At 40.8% G+C, this 18,800-nt stretch overlaps 1 protein-coding gene across 3 annotated transcripts in view; it reads left to right on the top strand.

The window, feature by feature from the left end:
• The window catches only part of PTPRB (protein tyrosine phosphatase receptor type B), a 115,203-nt gene that overhangs the window by 27,107 nt on the left and 69,296 nt on the right, over positions 1 to 18,800 (top strand). For 2 of the 3 annotated variants that reach the window (XM_060656980.3, XM_060656979.2), the window contains exons 4-6: positions 3,085 to 3,358; positions 16,250 to 16,525; positions 17,362 to 17,619. In XM_060656980.3, coding sequence (XP_060512963.2) covers positions 3,085 to 3,358; positions 16,250 to 16,525; positions 17,362 to 17,619 — 808 coding nt within the window. Of the gene's footprint in view, positions 1 to 2,121; positions 2,679 to 3,084; positions 3,359 to 16,249; positions 16,526 to 17,361; positions 17,620 to 18,800 lie in introns of those variants that run through there. The other variant, XM_060656982.2, reaches the window with a different exon arrangement.

Here is an 18,800-nt window from a genome sequence, read left to right as displayed (position 1 = left end):
CTGTTCCGAATTCCTATTTCCGAGGGCATTCTTAACGAATCACTTCTAATAACAGAATTTGTAAGCATCTAAACTGTTTTGTGAGGATATTTTGTGATTGCCTTGTTTGATTAGTGCTTTAAATTTTGCCTTTTTTTTTTTTTTGGTGCATTTGCCTACACCTAAGGATTATAGGTAGAATGTTAGAAAGTATATTGAAAATGGAATATAATTTTAGATTAACTTATACGGTACAGTAGGTTGTGGCATGTAGTATTTAAAAGAAAAAAAAAATTGTTAGCCAAACTTGGAGGAGACAGGATTTATAGTAGATTTCCACAAAGGACAGAAGGGTATTTAGTATATTTGGGTGAGAAGACTTCAACTCTGAGTGGCAATTTATGAGAAAATAGTATAAACCTCAATGAAAAGGGCAAAGCGAAAGATAGGCAGAAGTTAGAAAAGTGCAACTTACATGATGGATGAATTTAAAAGAGAGCAAAAAAAAAAAAAAAATGTGACCAGGATGCTATTACCAGGCAAACCAACACCTAGATGGCACATTCAAGTTTCCAAAGATGCTTTAACATCTGTGACCTTATTCATTCTTCATAACAGCTCTGGGAAGTATTTAGAGTGATACAATTCCAGTTTTACAGACAAGGAAACCACATTGTTTTCTGAATACAGCAAGAAAAGAAAAAGATAATGTTGAAAAAAAAGCAATGAAGCCACAAAAAGACTCACGTAAGGGCTGAGGGCAGCCTGTGGGCTGGCAGTATCTAATGGAGAGTGGAGGGGACCATCTCTGACGCTGCAGAAAGGCATGCCAGGCTGTGAAAAGCCATTGAACTTGGGGGCAAAATACAGAGGGCCAAAAAAGCTCTCTTGGAAGGCAAGTCACGTGGGCAGAGAAATAGGAAAGGTTCCTTCCATCTTCCCTGAAATGCGCACGTTTAGGTTTGACCTTTGAGTGTCTGCGAACTTGAAAAGGAAATCTGAGGTCTTGCACATTTAAAGCCCGTAGAATCTCTGAAGGGGTAGGAATTTCATGTTTTCATTAAAAGATTTCTTAAGAACATATTTTCTAAAAAAATTGGAACAACGTTCCCTTTTCTGCTTATCCTCAGAGTAGATACAGTTGATATAGAAGTCAATAATATAGCTTTATGTATAATCTGCCTGTCAGAAAAAGAAGGGAATGTGACTTTCTTCTTATTGCTTTAGCTCCAGAGTATTCTGTTTTGAAAATTAAAACGTAAAATCTTATCTTTTTTGGCAGTTGTCAGGGATGACACCCAAGAAAAGCAACCGAGCATTATAAAAGTTGTTGCAATATTTTGCTTTTATCATCTGTGTGCAATTAAACATTTTTGCTCTTTGGTTATTAGGAACTCTTTTAAAAGCCATTTTCAGATACATGATCATTCAGGTACCCAGGCAGTTGCTAAAAAGCATAAAGTTAGTGCTGAAAACGGAGTAAATTCCAATTTTCGTTATATGTGTGGGAGCTGAGCCTTGCATGGTATTTTCCACAAAGGAGAGTTTTATTGCTTTCTTCTATTGCTTGGACAATTATGGATGAAACGGTTTTAACTACTGGATGGTCAGTGATGAAACTGCTTTGCGGTTTGCTTTGTGGGATGAACAACTGGGAGTGATTATATTTGTTCTTGGTCAGCACCATTTGCATCAGATTTAGGGAGGACGCCGACCTCTAGACAGGAGAAAGGGGAAAGTGAATGGCAGAGAAAAAAACAAAAAGGTCAAGTGGACAATGGACAAGATCCTGAGGGGGGGTGGGGGTCTTGTTCTGTCGCTGGTGTGTCAGGGGGGTGTGCACTGGGACAAGTGAGTGTTTTGAGGTGAGAAAGGCAAGAGCACTCTAATAAAAGGCTTCAGGAAGGACTGTAGGCGACCCAGGGAAATCTGCTGTGGTCAAGTTTAATCCTGGGAAAAGAGGCCCTAGAGAAAGCAGATGAGGAAGATAGGAAGGAAGATAGGGAGGGGGGAGGCGCTGGGCGTGGAGGGAGGTAGGGGGCGGAGGGGGGAGCTGGAAAGTGAGAGGGAGCAAGTACGGATCCTGGCTGCGACGGCAGGGAGGAGGGCCACTGGGTGGGAAAGAAGTGAAAGTCCGGGAGAGGAGGAGGAGGAGGCAGAGCTCGGTGGGGCCCGACGGGACCCCCGGGCCGCGGAGGCGGCGGCGCGGGGCAGTGGGCTGCGGTGGGCGACAGCGTGGCCCGCGTCGCGGGGGGGGGCCCTCGTGGCAGCCTCGGGCGTTGGCTCCTCGGGGCTCCCTCCCTCGCCGGCGCATTGTTCCTTTGCCGGGAGACGAGGAAATTGCCTTTTGATTGCGGAAGTCCGCGGCCGGGGCCCGGGGCGAGGCAGCGCGGGTCAGCATGGCAGCGTGGGAAGGGCGGCGCGCCGCCTGCCCCCGCCGCCTCTCGCGTCCGCAGCCCGCCCGGGGCGGCAGCAGCAGCAGCGGCAGCAGCGGCGGCCCCTGCGCGTCGCCAGCCGGGAGGGAAGCGCTCTGCGCCCGCGGGGCGCGCTGAGCGCTCGCAACAGGTGGCCCCTCGCGCCGGCCGTCGGGGCTGCCCCGCGCCCCCAGCCCCTCTGCCGAGTCCGGGTGGTCACCGCCGAGCGCGATGCTGAGCCATGGAGCCGGGCTGGCCTTGTGGACCGCGCTGAGCCTGCTGCAGGTGAGTGGCCCGAGAGGGGTCGCGGGCGGACGCGCCCCTCCCCGCCGACGACCAAAGTCCCACTCCGCTGTCGGGTCGCCTGGGTTGTGTTTTGCAGAGGGAGACGGCAGGATTTCTTCCTCTCCTTTGGGAAGAAAGATCCTCTTCTGAGCCCCCAGCCGGACTGACAGCTCACACTACTTCAAAGGCGCAAAAGCCACCTTCTTTCTCCAGCTGTTCCCGGGAAAGAGCAGCTAGGGAGAAAGTTGCCACCCACCTTCTCCGCGGGCCTTTTCTCTGGCTGGAGGGCAAAGGGATGGGCCGAGGCTGGGGCTGAGGGCTGAGGAGGCGGCTTGGGGACCTTGCAGTGGACAAGTTCCTGGGCAGTCTAGACTGTGGGCTTCACCTGCCTCTGGTTCCTTTGCAGGCTGGACTGGGGGAGCCAGTGAGATGTAACGTCACCCTGACAGAGTCCAAGGTCTCCAGCCGGTCCGTGTCTCTCCAGTGGAGAACTTTGGGGTCACCCTGTAACTTCAGCCTCATCTATAGCAGTGACATGTCAGGGGTCGCATTGTGCCACCCCACGCGGATAGACAACATCACCTATGGATGTTACCCCAAGGATTTACAAGCGGGAACCATCTATAACTTCAGGATTGTGTCTCTGGATAGAGAAGAGAAAACTGTAGTCTTGCAAACAGGTAAGGGGTGACAGGTGCAGATGGGCAGCCAGGCCACTCTGGGCTGAGCCCTGCCTTTTCAGGATGGTGTTTCATTTGAGTTCCAGGCATACAAAAATTAAAGGTAAAAATACCTGTGAAGATCAATATTGACCGAGATTTCTAGTTTCTTCAGATCTGGCCAGAAGCAGCTTGGTTGACTTTGAGAGATTTCCTTAGTGCCGAAGACAGCGGACTAGCCCTTTGAAGGGGAGCACAGCAGACAGGAGCTGTGGGCTTTGGGGGGAATTTGTTAAATTTGTTAAAATGATGTGGTTTGAGCTCCCATCACATTAAATTGTCAAGCCCTGGAATAATTTTAACTTAATGTTTTTAGAATAAATAATGGAAGTGCAATGATTAGGGATATGCCTTCCCTCAACTTAGTTTTATTTTTGGAACCAGGACATAAAATCTTCAGGAATAGAATAGAGCCATTCATAGGGGAGAATTGGTAAAATCCCATCAAACGAGGGCATGAAAATTAATTTGTATAACTTGAATAACTAAAACAGCATATCAGAGAAAGTCCTTCAGTTACTCTGGGCTTCAAATCATTTCTTTTCCTTGCACTTTTGGCAACCCTCGCAAGGAGTAAATGGTAAGAGTATATCTCTCCAGCCTCAGTTTTCTTGTCTGTAAAATAAGAGTGTCAGCCTTGGTCATTCAGGTCCAAGTTCTTACCAAGTGCCAATCACTTGGCACTTACCTCCTTACTCCTCTCAGCTACCCGGTGACTGTGCTCTAAATTCTCTAACAACTTGGCTGTTTGATGACGTCATCAGTCCTCCTTTTAACAATATCTTTACTTGTTGCACTAGTGAAACTTTAAACTTTTATCCGGGAAGGTCAATTTCACAGAAAATTTCTGGAAGTCAAATTGTAGAAGTGTGTTGTCTTACTCCTAGTTCATGGTCAACCTGAACAAAGGTTACTTCCTGAGCTACAGTTCTTTAAAAATGTGTGAGAGCTTTCAGCTCTCAGAGCAGCTACAGCTGGGTCAGGAAATGTAGCTGGATTCGTGTAATAAGTCAGTCAAATATCAACTCTCTTATTTTTTCAAAGAAAAATTAAGAATGCCCAGTTATATCACTTGGCTTGCTTCAGATGAAACATCTAGATAATTTCTGAGATTTGCAGGAACTTAAATGGAAAAATTGGTTATGTTTTTGTATGGAATCAAAGAAAGACTGAAATCAACCACATAATGAGAACATTTTACAGACGTTAAGGGGCTGGGGTTTTAGTCATAAAGTTGTTGGTGTCTCAGTTTGTGAGGATGGTTTTGTGAACACTCAGATTGCTAACACTGTGACATTTATGGCATAGAACTTCCAGATGTGTATACTGCATTTGCTAAGATGTCTGTTGAATGGGGCAGAACGATTTTTAAAAATAGGAAAAGGACTCACTGTGGGTGTTACGAGTTAGAATGCGCTCCAAGTTTAATTATGCATGTAGGTGTTCCAAGTCCAGAGACATTTGTGAAATGTAAGACATATTTGCATTTTATTGACTATGTTGAGTTAAAAAAAAAGACTCCATTGGCATTCAGGCTTTCATCATTTTTCTTAAGGAGTTACTTTTTACAGTATCACAAATATACTTTTCACCACAAATTTTATGAGCTCCCTGATAAATGTGAAGAATGAAATTTGCAGGTGATGTTTATATAATGATATTTTCCCCCCATACTTATTTGTACAATGGTAGAAGGCTTAGGATTCTCTACCCTTTAAAAATAACTTAACTTACATAAACATTTTTTACTTAAGATATTTTTAAAATCTTTCAGGAAGGATTTTTTTGGTTGCCTGTTATTTGTTTTTTGTCATTGGTGCTTTCTATATTTTAAGGACACATGTGAATCTTTCATTTATTTGAGAGAAAGTATAGCAGTTCTCTAAATTGCCAGGCTATAGAGACGAACTCTACAAATCCTATTTTACTGTTAGTAAAGCAGGACCAACTAGTAGCATAATGTGAAGTCTGAGATACAACTTCAATCAAAAAAAAGCTACTCAAAATGTATTGGTCTTTCCTTATTCCATTTTGCCTGTCTTCTCAGTCTAGAATAAAACAGAATGAGAACAAGACATGATTTGACTAGAGATACAACAGTTGCTTAGATGATCTCTGTATCATTCCAAGTGTGATTTGTCTGATTGTTTTTTCTGAGAAGTTGTCTAAAATAGCTAATTTATTGTCATGTAGACATGACCGTAAAGATAAAAAAGTTTTAACTAAATGGGAACTATTTCAGCAACAATCAGTTTTCACTCCAGATTTTAAGTCAGAATTGAAGAACACCCGTGGATTCAGCAAAGATTTATCAAGCATGGATCCTGCAGGGAATCATGCCAAGTAGTGACTGGTGCACTTATAAGGATGCTGAACAAAATGTGGTCCCAGCCCTTGCAGCCTTGTGCAGGGGTTGAAGAAGGTCATGATGAAGGTAGGAACAGAGCTTCATCACTTCTTTCCCAGATGAAGACCTTGCCTGCCTCGTGGATCCCACACTTTCATAATCATAGAGAAGACATTAGGCAGTTCTCAGGTTTCTTTAGTCATTAAATGGTTGATGCAACAGCCATAATAAGTTGAAAGCCAACTTATTTAGTTGTGAACTCACTGGAAATCAAATAATGAAGACAACAGATATGGAAAAATTCCAACACTTTTGTAACACTGTGTCCTCAGAGTCTAAGCAGAGAGCTACAGACTGGTAGCCCTTAGGGGTGTCTAGGTGTCTAAGTAATAAATTTGTTTCATTTGGCTCACGTAATGTTTTTGAAAAATCCAGATTATTTCACCAGCACTATAAATGGCAAATTTACAAAAATGCCAGCTTTATGGGTTCCCTTAAAACACTGGAAGATTTGGCAAAGCTAAACCGATCTGCCTAGAACTCTCTAGAGCTAAGCTGTAGTTTCTCTCCTTTTAGATACCAATCCACTGGAATCCCCCTGGACCAGTTCTTTATTTCTGTACTTAAATGCATACTAAGGGCACTTGAATTTATTTAAATGAAACTGTAGAGTTTTCTTTCAGAACTTTTTGGGGGCTTTTATCTTCCCAGAAATAAGAAGTGGTTTTTCAGTATCTAAAATGGCAACCAGCACATCGTATTCAATAAATATTGATTAAATGGATGGATAGATGGATGAACAAATGGATAGCTGAAAGAAACATTTTTTCACCTTCCATTTCCAGACATCAGTTTGCTGGATGGATAGATAGATAGATAGATAGATATGAATGAAAGAGATGAATATTTCAGTAGGAGAATGTATATATACTAAAAATATGATCTGTTGGGTTATAGATAGTTATAGAGCCTTAGGGAAGTAGTCCAGTAGTAGAGAACTTTACTTATAGAAAGAATATCTTACTAGCACACGCCTTCTTGTTAGTCAGGTTCAGCTACTAAATAATCAGCCCAGAACAAAGAGTGAAAAACAATGAGCTCTTTTAATATGGCTAATTCATTTGTCTTTAGTACACTTCAGGAACTTTAATTACCAAATCACCATACCAGCTACTTATTTTCACTTCACAATGTTTTACTTTTACCAGGGACCCTATGACAAAATACCAGACCAAATGCCTTAAATAACAGAAATGTATTTTCTCACAATTCTGGAGGCCAGGAGTCCTAGCCCAAGGTGTCAGCAGCTTTTTTTCTGAGGAATCTCTAACTGGCTTGCAGATGCCCACCTTTTTGTCGTGTCTTCTCATGTTTGTTCCGTGTCCGTGTTCTCTAAGGACACCAGTTATATTGGATTAGGGCCCAGCCTAACAACCTCGTTTTAACTTCATTACCTTGCTGAAGGCCTTATATTCACATACAGTCACATTCTGAAGTACTGGGGGGTTAGGGCTTCAACACCTGAATTTTGGAGGGACACAATTCAGTCCATACACTTACAGAGCTTTAAACATCAGCCAATACTTCTCAATAATGTCTGTAAGATACTTGCATCAAAATCTTTTGCAGAACCTCTTATAAAAGCATATATTATTGGCTTATACCCCACATGTAACAAATTTAGAAGGAGTGGAGGCTAGGGTGTCTGATTTTGAACAAATATCACAGTGAATCAATGTACAATGAAGTTCAAGAGCTATTGACATAGTTTTTCTTTTATTCGTTGGCATTAAGATTCTGGTACCATTCCTCCCTATGCATGGCTAAATCTATCATACCTAAGAATATTTATTATCTTTCCCAGGAAGAAAATAATACTCTAATATTTGTCTTGTGCTTTTATAGTACACAAAAGACTCTTACTAACTTTATTTAGTAGATAAGAGTATAAAATGTTTAGATTAGAGGCAGTTGGGTGGTTCAGTTGGGTAAGTGTCCAACTTTGGCTCAGGTCATGATCTCACAGTTCATGAGTTCAAGCCCCGTGTCAGGCTCTGTGCTGACCGCTCAGAGCCTGGAGCCTGCTTCACATTCTGTGTATGTGTGCCTCTCGCTGCCCCTCCCCTGCCCATGCTCTGTCTGTCTTTCTCAAAAACAAACATGTTTAAATATGTTTTAAAAGAGTATAAATTATATATTATACTAACCATATATTATTTAATTTTATTTTTAGGGAGTATTGTGAAGGCGTAGTTTGCATAATGCTTGAGAGCTCAGTTTAAAGGCAGCCTCCTCCATCACTTACTAGTCAAGTTGCCTAGAGTAAGTTACTAACCTCTCCAGGACTTTTTCCTAACTTATAAAATGGGGATGATAATAAAAATAACACCTACTTCATAGGGTCATTTTGAGGTTTTATTTGGTTCGTACATAAATTCTAGAATAGTTTTGTCACATACTAAGTGCATAGTAAGTTTACTATTATTACTTTAAGGTTGGAGGTGAGACGGATATTCATGAGAATTAAAAGTCACACAGCTAGTATATAATAGACCCAGAACTTGAACACTCATTTGCTGACTCCATTCCAATTCTTTCCACTACTCTGCAGAAAGGATATAATTTTTAAGTTGGTATTAGTTCTTTCAAATTACCATATAATATTGTTACTACTTTTCAAGTCAACTTTTAAGGAAGAAAAAATACATTACAAAATACCTTAAATCTGTGTATATTTAGCCTACACAAGGATGGAATCATGATTAAAAGCATTTTAGTGTGAAGAAATTATAAACAGCTATTGATTTTTTAATTGTGTAGAACTTTTGGTGATGGATTTCAATATTTAGCAATCAGCCATGGGCCGTCTATTTATTTCAGGAATTCTAAGGTCAAGCTGAGCTATGAACATGGAATGAACCAACCTAGTTCTCTGAACTTAATCTTCCTTTGAGTGTTTAGGAAGCTTCCTCCATTAGTCTGACTTTGTCCCCTCCATTAGTCTATTGGTGGGCAAGGCATTCTACAGGTTAGCTAGAAAGACATAAAATCTCATTTGTCAGACAGAATAAGAGAAGAACAAAGAAGCATTTTTTCACCTTCCATTTCCAGACATCAGTTTGCTAGAATACCCCTGAAGGTTAATGGCTAATATTGACACCTTTCTGACTTTCTAAAAGAAATCAAGCCCGTTCAATGTATACGAACGTACAGAAATGAAGATGAATATATGTCCCTAAACATATAACATGCAATTAAAGGTAACATGGTAGGGGCGCCTGGGTGGCTCGGTCGGTTGAGCGTCCGACTTCGGCTCAGGTCACGATCTCGCGGTCCGTGAGTTCGAGCCCCGCGTCCGGCTCTGTGCTGACGGCTCAGAGCCTGGAGCCTGTTTCAGATTCTGTGTCTCCCTCTCTCTCTGCCCCTCCCCTGTTCATGCTCTGTCTCTCTCTGTCTCAAAAATAAATAAATGTTAAAAAAAAATTTTTAAAGGTAACAGGGTAGGTTTACATATAGATTTCCAGGAATTTTTGTTTTTGGTTTTGCTTTCTTCCTTTTTTATGGGAAAACTCAAACATGTAAAAAAGTAAAAGGAATAATATAATTAGCTACCATGTTCTCATCACCTACCTTCCATAGTTACCAACTGATAGCCAATCTTATTTCATCTATAGCTCCACCCACTCCCCCACCCCATATCATTTTGATGCAACCCAAGTCATCATTTGATTCCCTTTATACATCTTTTAGTATGCATTTCTGAAAGGATTCCTTTTAACATAACCACAATATCATTTAGGTACCTAGCATTAAAAATAATTCCTTACTAGCTACATGTCCAAGGTTTGGAGGCACGCATGAAGTGATAGCTCATGAATTTCTACCCAGGAGAGGCTTCTGGGCAGCCATCTGATTGGAAGGAAAGGCCAAGGGACTTCTTTTGATGCAGCATTTATATAGCACTTTAGATAATATTGAGAAAGCCTCATTTGTTAATATCAAAGGGTTGGAGTGGGGCTGCTGAAGGATAGCAATCGGATGGCAGTGTTAACTCTCCATCTCTTGTCAGGGCACCCTCACATGTCAGCAGGGGCATGGTTCTCTGGTGCTCACTAGGAGTGCCTTAGTTTAACCTGTTCTCTCACTCTGTAACACCCTTTCCTCTCTCTGATTTCTAAGTCCTACTTATGACCTTCCCAACTTGCTCATATTCATTTCCTTCATAAAGCCAACCTCTGAGACCTTAGCCCTTAGATATCAGTCTCCATTTCCACATTTAGTGTTGTTGCTGTCCTGTGTTACTCTTTATTATTATTATTATTATTATTATTATTACTATTACTTTTAATTGTTCTTTAAAGTTGATTTATTTATTTATTTTGAGAGAGAGAGAGAAAGCATGTGCAAGCAGGAAAGGGGCAGAGAGGGAGAGAGAGAATCGCAAGCAGGCCCCGCACTGCCAGCCTAGAGCCCAATGCAGGGCTCAAACTCGTGATCCATGAGATCGTTACCTGGGCCGAAATCAAGAGTCAGACACCCAACTGACTGAGCCACCCACGCGCCCCTGGCCTGTGTCACTCTTAACAGCAAGAAAAGCAGCAACATTAATACCGACTACCATTTACTGAGAGCTCGCCACATGCCGGGGCTGCACTTAACATTTACCTCCATTACCTCTTAACGCCTACAACTCTGTAAAGGAGGTGTTTTTCTCTTTCACAGATGGGGAAACTGAGCATCAATGAGTTTAAACAACTTTTTGTTTAAAGTCACAGTTGTAAGTGACCGTGATGGGATTTGGACCCAAGTCTAGTCTGACATCAAAGTCACCCTCCCTAATTATTTACCTTTTGCTTACCTTTTCCACATACGTCTTGAGTGCCTGAGAGACTGTAGACTCTCAGAAGAGCATCTACCACCTAACGTACCTAGGGCCAAATACGATGTCCCTCACAGTCCGGCATCCAGCACTGCCGTTGATGATGACGTAAATCACTGCGAACACTGCTTTGATTTCCCTTTCAGGGCTATTAAAACTTGGAAAGTTGTTACTACTTGAACTTCACGTCTAGTGTGTAAAGTTGACAAAGTCAAATGCATGTCACTCTGATGTGCTGTCGCAATACAGTATATCCTCTTAAAATAAGCCGGGAAGCTGACAGTAGTCATACAGCAACGACCACAAGGTAGAAGAGAATTACCTCTCTATAATTGTATGTAATGAGCCACAGATTCTGAGCAATTGCTTTTTCATTTTGTTTTCCTGCTCATTTTCAAACACCCGCACCAAGGGATGCTCTGTGGCTTTTGGTGCCACCCTTGACTTCCATGAGAAAATTCCCAATTATTTAATAAGAATAGATGGTGTTCATTCCATTTTATGTAGAGTTCTACAGTCTCCTGGCCACCCTGCTTTTAACTAAAATAGTGTCCCAATTCTGTGAAGATACAGAAATGGACCCTGTAACTACTAAAAAGATAGATCTCTTGGCCTAGAGTTAGTGGGTGGTAAAAGATAAGGCGGAGAGGTGGGGAATGATATCCTATTGGCAGAGACCCTGAGTCCCTATGGAGAAACTTAAACTTCATCTCCTGAAACGATCTTGGTGCTATAAGATGGATGAGGGTGGTGATGGGGAAGATAGACAGAGAGATTATTTGGCAACAGTAGAGGAAAGACAGGAAATAAAGAAGGCACCCAGAAAACTCTGGGAGCAGTTCAGACACAAGCAATGAGATCCCAGGTAAAAACAGTAAGGTTAGGGAACAACAAAACAAACAAAACAAACAAAAGGAACAATCAAGAAAAATTATTTTTCAAAAAAATCAGTATAACTTTTATAGCCACAGAATTAGATTTAGGTGTGGTTAGTGTTATTATTCATTTTATCTCGGCCACAATACTCAAGCCACCAAATGGAAGTTCTGTAAGTTTACCTATTATTTTCCATAGACATCTGGTTTGATTGCTTTGTTATTTTACTGAATATGCATTCAAGACATTGCCCACCCTAGGACAGCTAGAAGGAACTTGCAGCCAGGTGTTAGAATCTCAGCTGTACTACTTGTTACCTATATGATATAAATGAGTCACTTAACATCTCTGACTTCCTATTCCAACTGAGAAAGCACATTGTAAATTACCAGATCTTACATAGATACACTGTGATACTATCGTGACTTCAAGAAAAGCTTTTGGTACTAAACCTGGGATTGCCTGCACTCTTGTTTTAAGGTTGAATTTATTTCCAAAATAAATATTATCATTTCAAATTCTAAACACTCTGGACATTCCTATATCAACAGATAATAATGTTGTAGTGGCCATACAAAATAATTTTTAGGGAGGTATTGTTAACTTGCATTTTTTATATGTGAGTTTCACCTTCTTCCTAAGTCCCATTTTTTAAAAAGGGAAACAAAGAATTCATTTTGGTTCAGAAATATAGCTAAACTTTATCTTTTCCTCTAAGAACAGAAAAATTGGGTTGACATCAAGCCCACTTAGAAATTATCGGGCTTCCTGTTACTGATAGATTCATTCAAATGTAACAGATGAGTATCACAGAACATTTGGCTGTCCATATTCCAGGTCTGTTTGCAACTAAGAAGGACAAAGATGTCTTAAATTTATAGCTAATGATAAATTGTGATATATTAAGATGAAATTATTGATTTATGGTTTTTGACCGTTCTTGTAGTTTATAAAACTTAACTAGTTACTGTATATATGAGAGTGATACATGGAAAAACCAGAAAGGCTATAAATGTACATATGTGTGCACTGATACCTGTAGCCATCAGCATGAATTACATAAGTCAAGTAGGGTTTTCTAATTACATACAAACTGTCACATGATCAAAAGATTGCATACATATAACTAAATTTTCAACTAGCATTAGAAATCTCTTGCATTCATATATATGTATATATGTGACATTCATTTGCATGTATATATGAAATTAACACCCCTTTGGAAGTATCTTAATTTGTTTCTAATAAAATATTGAAAAACAATCCTTTTTAATACAGCAGAGTTTTTCTCGGGCTTAGATTGAAAAGCAGTCTGAAAACTATTTAACTTCTGCAGCATCTGGGGCAATAGTGGACAAGTGCCAGCACAGGACTTTATCGCGGTATAAATGGGGTTTTAAGTGTTTGTTTCCAGTGCAGGTTCTCGCAGCCCAGGCACTTCCCAGTCTCATTGTTCCTTTGTTCTAGCGGATGTACAAAGGATTGACTGTTTTGTTTTCTGGCTCAGAGAGATTAGATAAAGCCTGCATTTCTGAACTTCACCCTCTAGGCACGCAACCTTAAAATTCATTTCTATAGCTTATATTTTGCAGATTATATGTGGTTTAGATGATACTGATCACACCATTATTGTCTTTAACCTTCATCTGGCTTGGAGACAGATGACAGTATTGATCTCCTTTGAGCTATCGCTGGAAAGCAGCTGTCCCTCGCATCCTTGTCCTTAAAATGCCTCTTCAGCAAAAATGTGCCATCTCAACTATGACAAGGTTGTTCTTGAGTTTCGTTGGGAACTAGAATCTCCTGGTAGTGAAGTACCTTATTCTTGCCAGGCAACAGAAAACTTTCTGTGAGCGGAAATTATGTTCATTCTTTTTGTTAAGATGTCCTTAATTATAGACCATTATGTAGGATAGGAAATTTAAATAATATTGCCAGGGGGCGAAAAAAAGCTACAGTTTTTCTCCAAGAACCTATAAACTAGAATCATCTTGGGAATTTTTTTATTTTATCTTAATGGTGAGAAAGTTAGGTCATGGGAATTAACTGATAAGATTGTATCAAGTTTTTTATATGAAGAAGGCAAGTAAGGCTGTTAGTTTAGTTTTTAAAAATTGTATTCTACTTCTGCCTCCATTTTATCAGTGATTCAGAGGAAACTTTTTTTATGATCAAGTGTAAGTTTATATCGAGTGCCCATTCTGTGTCAGGTAAAACCTGCTTTACACCTCAAAACATCCGAGAATGTAGGTATTATTATAATCCCCAGATAGATGGGAAAGCAGAGATTTAGATGGATTAAGCGACTTGTACAAAATCTTCTGACTGATACATGATGGAGCCGAGGATTTGAACTGAGTTCTGTCGGACTCCAAAGCCCACATTCTCTGCTACTGCATTTCCCTGCTTCCATGACAAGATCTCCTGTTTATAGAAATAGTAACAGGAGCTAACAATGAATACTTACTATGTGCCAGACACTGTTCTGAGTGCTCTAGAGAAAACCCTCAATTTAATCTTCATAAACAGGGGCACCTGGGTGGCTCGGTCGGTTAAGCGTCCAACTCTTGGTTTCGGCTCAGGTCATGATCTCCTGGTTTAGTGGGTTTGGGCCCCATGTTGGGCTCTGTGCTGACAGCATGGAACCTGCCTGGGATTCTCTCTCTTCCTCTCTCTGTCACTTCCCCAGTCACACTATCTCTCTCTCAAAATAAATAAATAAACTTAAAAAAAAATTTTTAAATCTTCGTAACTATCTTGCCAAAAAGATAATAGTATTATCAGCATTGCACGGATGAAACAGCGAGGTGAGGGGAGGTTAAGGAATTGCCTGAAGTACACAGCTACAATGCAGGAGAACCAGATTCAGGTCCAGGCTGCCAGACTACAGAGCCTACACCCTTTGGGTGAACCTCTGCTGTGCTTGGGTGTAAACCACATAACTTGCGTTTGGGGATCTCTGGGTTACTGATGCCTTGGCTTCCTTGTCAACTGACATTTATATTATTATTAGTTCTTGTATTATAAAATGTTAGGTGGCTTGTGGTTTTTGTTTTGTTTTGTTTTTTTTTTTTTTTTTTTTTTGCAGTACGATGCAGTCCTATAAACCACAGCATAAAACACACACATGAAAAGACATTAGATTAACCACAGGCTGTATTTAGCTTACGTGTGGTATCTGTAGGTGACCCATAGATAGTCTTCTGAGTTGGCTGGCCATAAATGTCTTGTTGATATAGATTAAGATCACCTTGTTCCTATTTGTATTAATGTTAGTCACAAGCAAACACCTTCTTAAAACATATACTGTTCTAAGAAGATTCTAGAATCTGAAGTTTCAGAGTAAAGTTTCAGAGTTTTCATGAGTAAAATGTAATTTGCCAAGTGTAGGGAAGAACTCAGATCTCTATAGCCGTGCCACTAAAACATCTGACCTGGCTTTGAGTTTTAGCCTCCAATATCTTGATCCGACTTTCTAGATCAAGAACCAGGTTGGATTTCTGAAAATTGCTCATATGTAAATGTCTCTCAATGTTGCTATTCCCTGCATTCAGAGTAGGGAGAGCCTTATTTCTCAGATGATCCCACTGCATCATAGAATGGCAGGTCACCAAACACTATTGACTTAGTTCCTGATGTAAGGACAGGTGGCTCATCCTACTTCAAGTTCCACAGTGAAGATTCAATACACAGGAAATGGGATATGGGACTCCTCAAACTCGCCCATGGTTTTGAGAGTTGAAACTAAGTGAACAGCTGGGTGCAGGACTAACCCTCTCCACCTTCTCTGGAGGCTTTAGCAGCTCCAAAATGTCCTAGAATGCAAGTTGAGAACATGTAAGGAATCCCAGCTGTTGGGAGAATTCATTTTGATGAGCAAGCCTAGGCGAGGCTCATAATCAGGTCTGTATCTTTTGCAGTTTTCTGATGTTTAAAAACAATCCAAAGTTGTGCCACCTGGGAGGCTCAGTCAGTTAAGCTTCCGACTCTTGGTTTCGGCTCAGGTCATGATCTCATGATTCGTGAGGTCGAGCCCCACATCGGGCTCCATGCTGCCAGTGCAGAGCCTGCTTGGGATTCTCTCTCTCCCTCTCTCTGCCCTCCCCCTGCTTGCACATGCGCTCTCTCTCTTTATCTAAATATATAACCTTTAAAAAAAAAAAAACAACTAACGTTATGTATACTTAACCCCCCAAATCCACAACCTAAAAAATAAAATGTTCAGGGGCACCTGGTGGCTCAGTTGGTTAAGTGTCCGACTCTTGATTTCAGCTCAGGTCATCATCTCATGGTTTTTGAGTTCGAGTCCTGCATCGGGCTTCGTACTGACATTGTAAACGAACAAACAAACCAAAAAAAGTTCAGTACAAATTTCAAAATTATTTCCTAATGTCTGTATTTTCTATAAGATTTTTGGTATTTCTCCAGGCATAGCCTGGATGTTTGTCAGTGTGTGGAAAGTGCAAAACTTGCAAGCCAAAGAACGTAGAACCTTTCATGGAATTCTAAGCTCAGAACTTTCTTAACAAAGAAGCCTTATTCAGAAAAAGAAGTGTATCTGACTAGTAGCTAAGTGGGTTTCTTTTTTTAAATGAAATGGTAAGTTTGAAAGTGGAGCAAAATGCCAATTTGTTTCATGGGCAGCAGATTCTCAGAGTCTTTAAGGAAAATGAATCTTTGTTATAGCAAACTAACATGTATTTGCACAAGTCTTTAAGCCATGTCATCTTTGCGGGTTTTTGCCTTGCAGATCCTTTACCTCCTGCTAAGTTTGAAGTCAATAAAGAGAAGACTACTTCAACCAGTCTGCATGTTTGGTGGACTCCTTCTTCTGGAAAAGTCACCCGCTATGAGTTGGAGTTATTTGACAATAGCCACAAGGTACAGGAGACCCAAATTCAAGAAAGTACTTCCTGGAATGAACATACATTTTTTAACCTCACTGCTGGTAATAAATACAATATTGCCATCACAGCTGTTTCTGGAGAGAAACGTTCCCTTACAGTTTACACCAATGGATCAACAGGTAAGACCGCTTATAGATAGTCGAGTATTTAATACAGTAAATTGAAGAGATAAAAATAAGAACACCCCCCAGACCAAAGACGATAGGTAGATAAGTAGACAGACAGACAGACAAATGCTGTGCAGTGCAGTGGGTAGACTAGACTGAAAATAAGGAGATGTGGCTGCGCTGCTAGCTTGCTGGTTGATTCTGAACAAGTCCTGGAACTTCTCTGGGACTGGAATTTTCTCCAAAATTAAGTAGGCGTTTCCTAATGGCCTTTCTAACTCAAATCTTAGGCAACAGCATTTTCTGCCTCAAGTTCTCAGTTTGTAATAAAACTTATTTTTTAGGTGTTTTCATCCTTTGTATATTCTTTTCAGAACATCAAGTCATGACGTTTCCTAAATATTCCGACGCCCGGCACGAGTTTTTACTCGCCCCCACACATCCCGATGTCAATGACACACTCCACCTCCTTCCATGAAGTACCATCCTTCTCACCATGCCCTGTCCTCTCGTTTTCTCTCCTGCTTTCTTGCTGTATTTCTGTTTTTGGTCTTGCATAGTTCTTCCCTTTCTTTTCCCTTTGCTGCTATGCCATATCATAGTTCATTGGCAAAATTACCTTCATACCTGTTAAGTGGGTAAACTATGATGTGACTTTAGGCGCGGACTTTGAAAAGAGCATTAATCCAGGCTCCAGTGAAATTTCAAGAGTGCTGTTTTCATTACTTATTATACAAATTAGATGTACAGAGAAGCATACATAAATGTGTCGTTTTGAATTAAATGTGTCTATGTCTTCTCTAAGGAAATTATCAATGACCCTTTGGCAATGCATTTTATGTCCCTAGTGCCGTCTCCGGTGAAAGATATCAGTATTTCAGCCAAAACCAATTCTCTCTTGATTTCCTGGTCCCATGGCTCTGGGAATGTGGAAAGATACCAGCTGACGCTCATGGATAAAGAGACCCTAGTTCATGGCAGTGTTGTGGACAGACATGCTACTTCTCATACTTTCCACGGACTGACACCTGGCCACCTCTATAACCTGACCATTGTGACTGAGGCTGCAGGGCTGCAAAACTACAGATGGGCACTGGCCAGGACGAGTAAGTTCCACTAACCAGCTGAACAAGAATAAAGCTCAAATCAAGGAAATGTTTAATAACCAAGGATTATTAAATTATTTGAATAATGGCAATATGGGACAAATTGAAATTCTTATGTTACAGAAGGCCCTTAAGATGTACCCACTTTTCTACTCAGAGAAAGAGAGATTCCCTTTTATTCTAAATTTTAGATGAGCCCTCGGCAACATTCTCAACTACAGAGTTAACCGCTGATATAGTCTTAGCTTGTCTTTTTAGTATTCTGATCTCTTTGGTAAGGATTCCTACTTCCTTCTCTTAAATAAGCATCCTGTGCCCTGTGACATCACTCACAATGAGCCAAGATTACCTTTCTCAGTGCTATACAAAGACCTGCTCCTGTGAAACAGCCGTTTCTTAAACCCAGTGTCCAATAAAACACGCCCTGAGACCCAAGGCTACAGGAGCTATACTCACAGCCTAACATAGCCGGATAAACTAATCTGTGCTAAGTGGTTTTGTTTTTTAAATTTTTTAAATGTTTTATTTATTTTTGAGAGAAATAGAGACAGAGTGAGAGCAGGGAGGGGCAGAGAGAGAGGGAGACACAGAATCCAAAGCAGGCTCCAGGCTCTGAGCTGTCAACACAGAGCCCGACATGGGACTCAAACTCACAAACTGTGAGACCATGACCTGAGCCGAAGTCAGACGCTCAACCAACTGAGCCATCGAGGTGCCCCAATCTGTGCTAAGTTTTAATGAATATTTCATCTACACATTCGTTCTATTCATTCATTTGTTCAGTATCTATTGAGTGTAAACTATATGCTAGGCATTGTGGATATAATAGTGTCTAACAAGGCCAAAGTCTTTGCCATTTGGAGCTTACATTCTAATGGATTCTAATGCTTCTGGTGGGTCTAATAAATTCCTTCTTTTGGTAAGCTATTCCCTCTCTTGAGAAACTATCTACTTCTAAGAGAAACTTTTAAGTATGTAGTGACTTAGAAATTATTCTAATAGGGAGAGTTCTTGGAACTACAAGAGATTGGTGAGAAAGATATCTGGGGGCACCTGTACATTTACATACCCTTCATATCACACCTCAAAAGATGTATAAACATTCCCAACAAATGTGTATCATATATCCTGGGCCAGCCTTGGCTGGCTCAGTTGGTGGAGCATGTACCTCTTGATCTCAG

This window comes from Panthera onca, chromosome B4 (genome assembly GCF_046562875.1).
Source record: "Panthera onca isolate mPanOnc1 chromosome B4, mPanOnc1 haplotype 2, whole genome shotgun sequence".
Classification (NCBI taxonomy): Eukaryota; Metazoa; Chordata; class Mammalia; order Carnivora; family Felidae; genus Panthera; species Panthera onca.
Note: the sequence above shows the minus strand (reverse complement) of the source record. Positions and strands in the feature narration are given on the sequence as shown.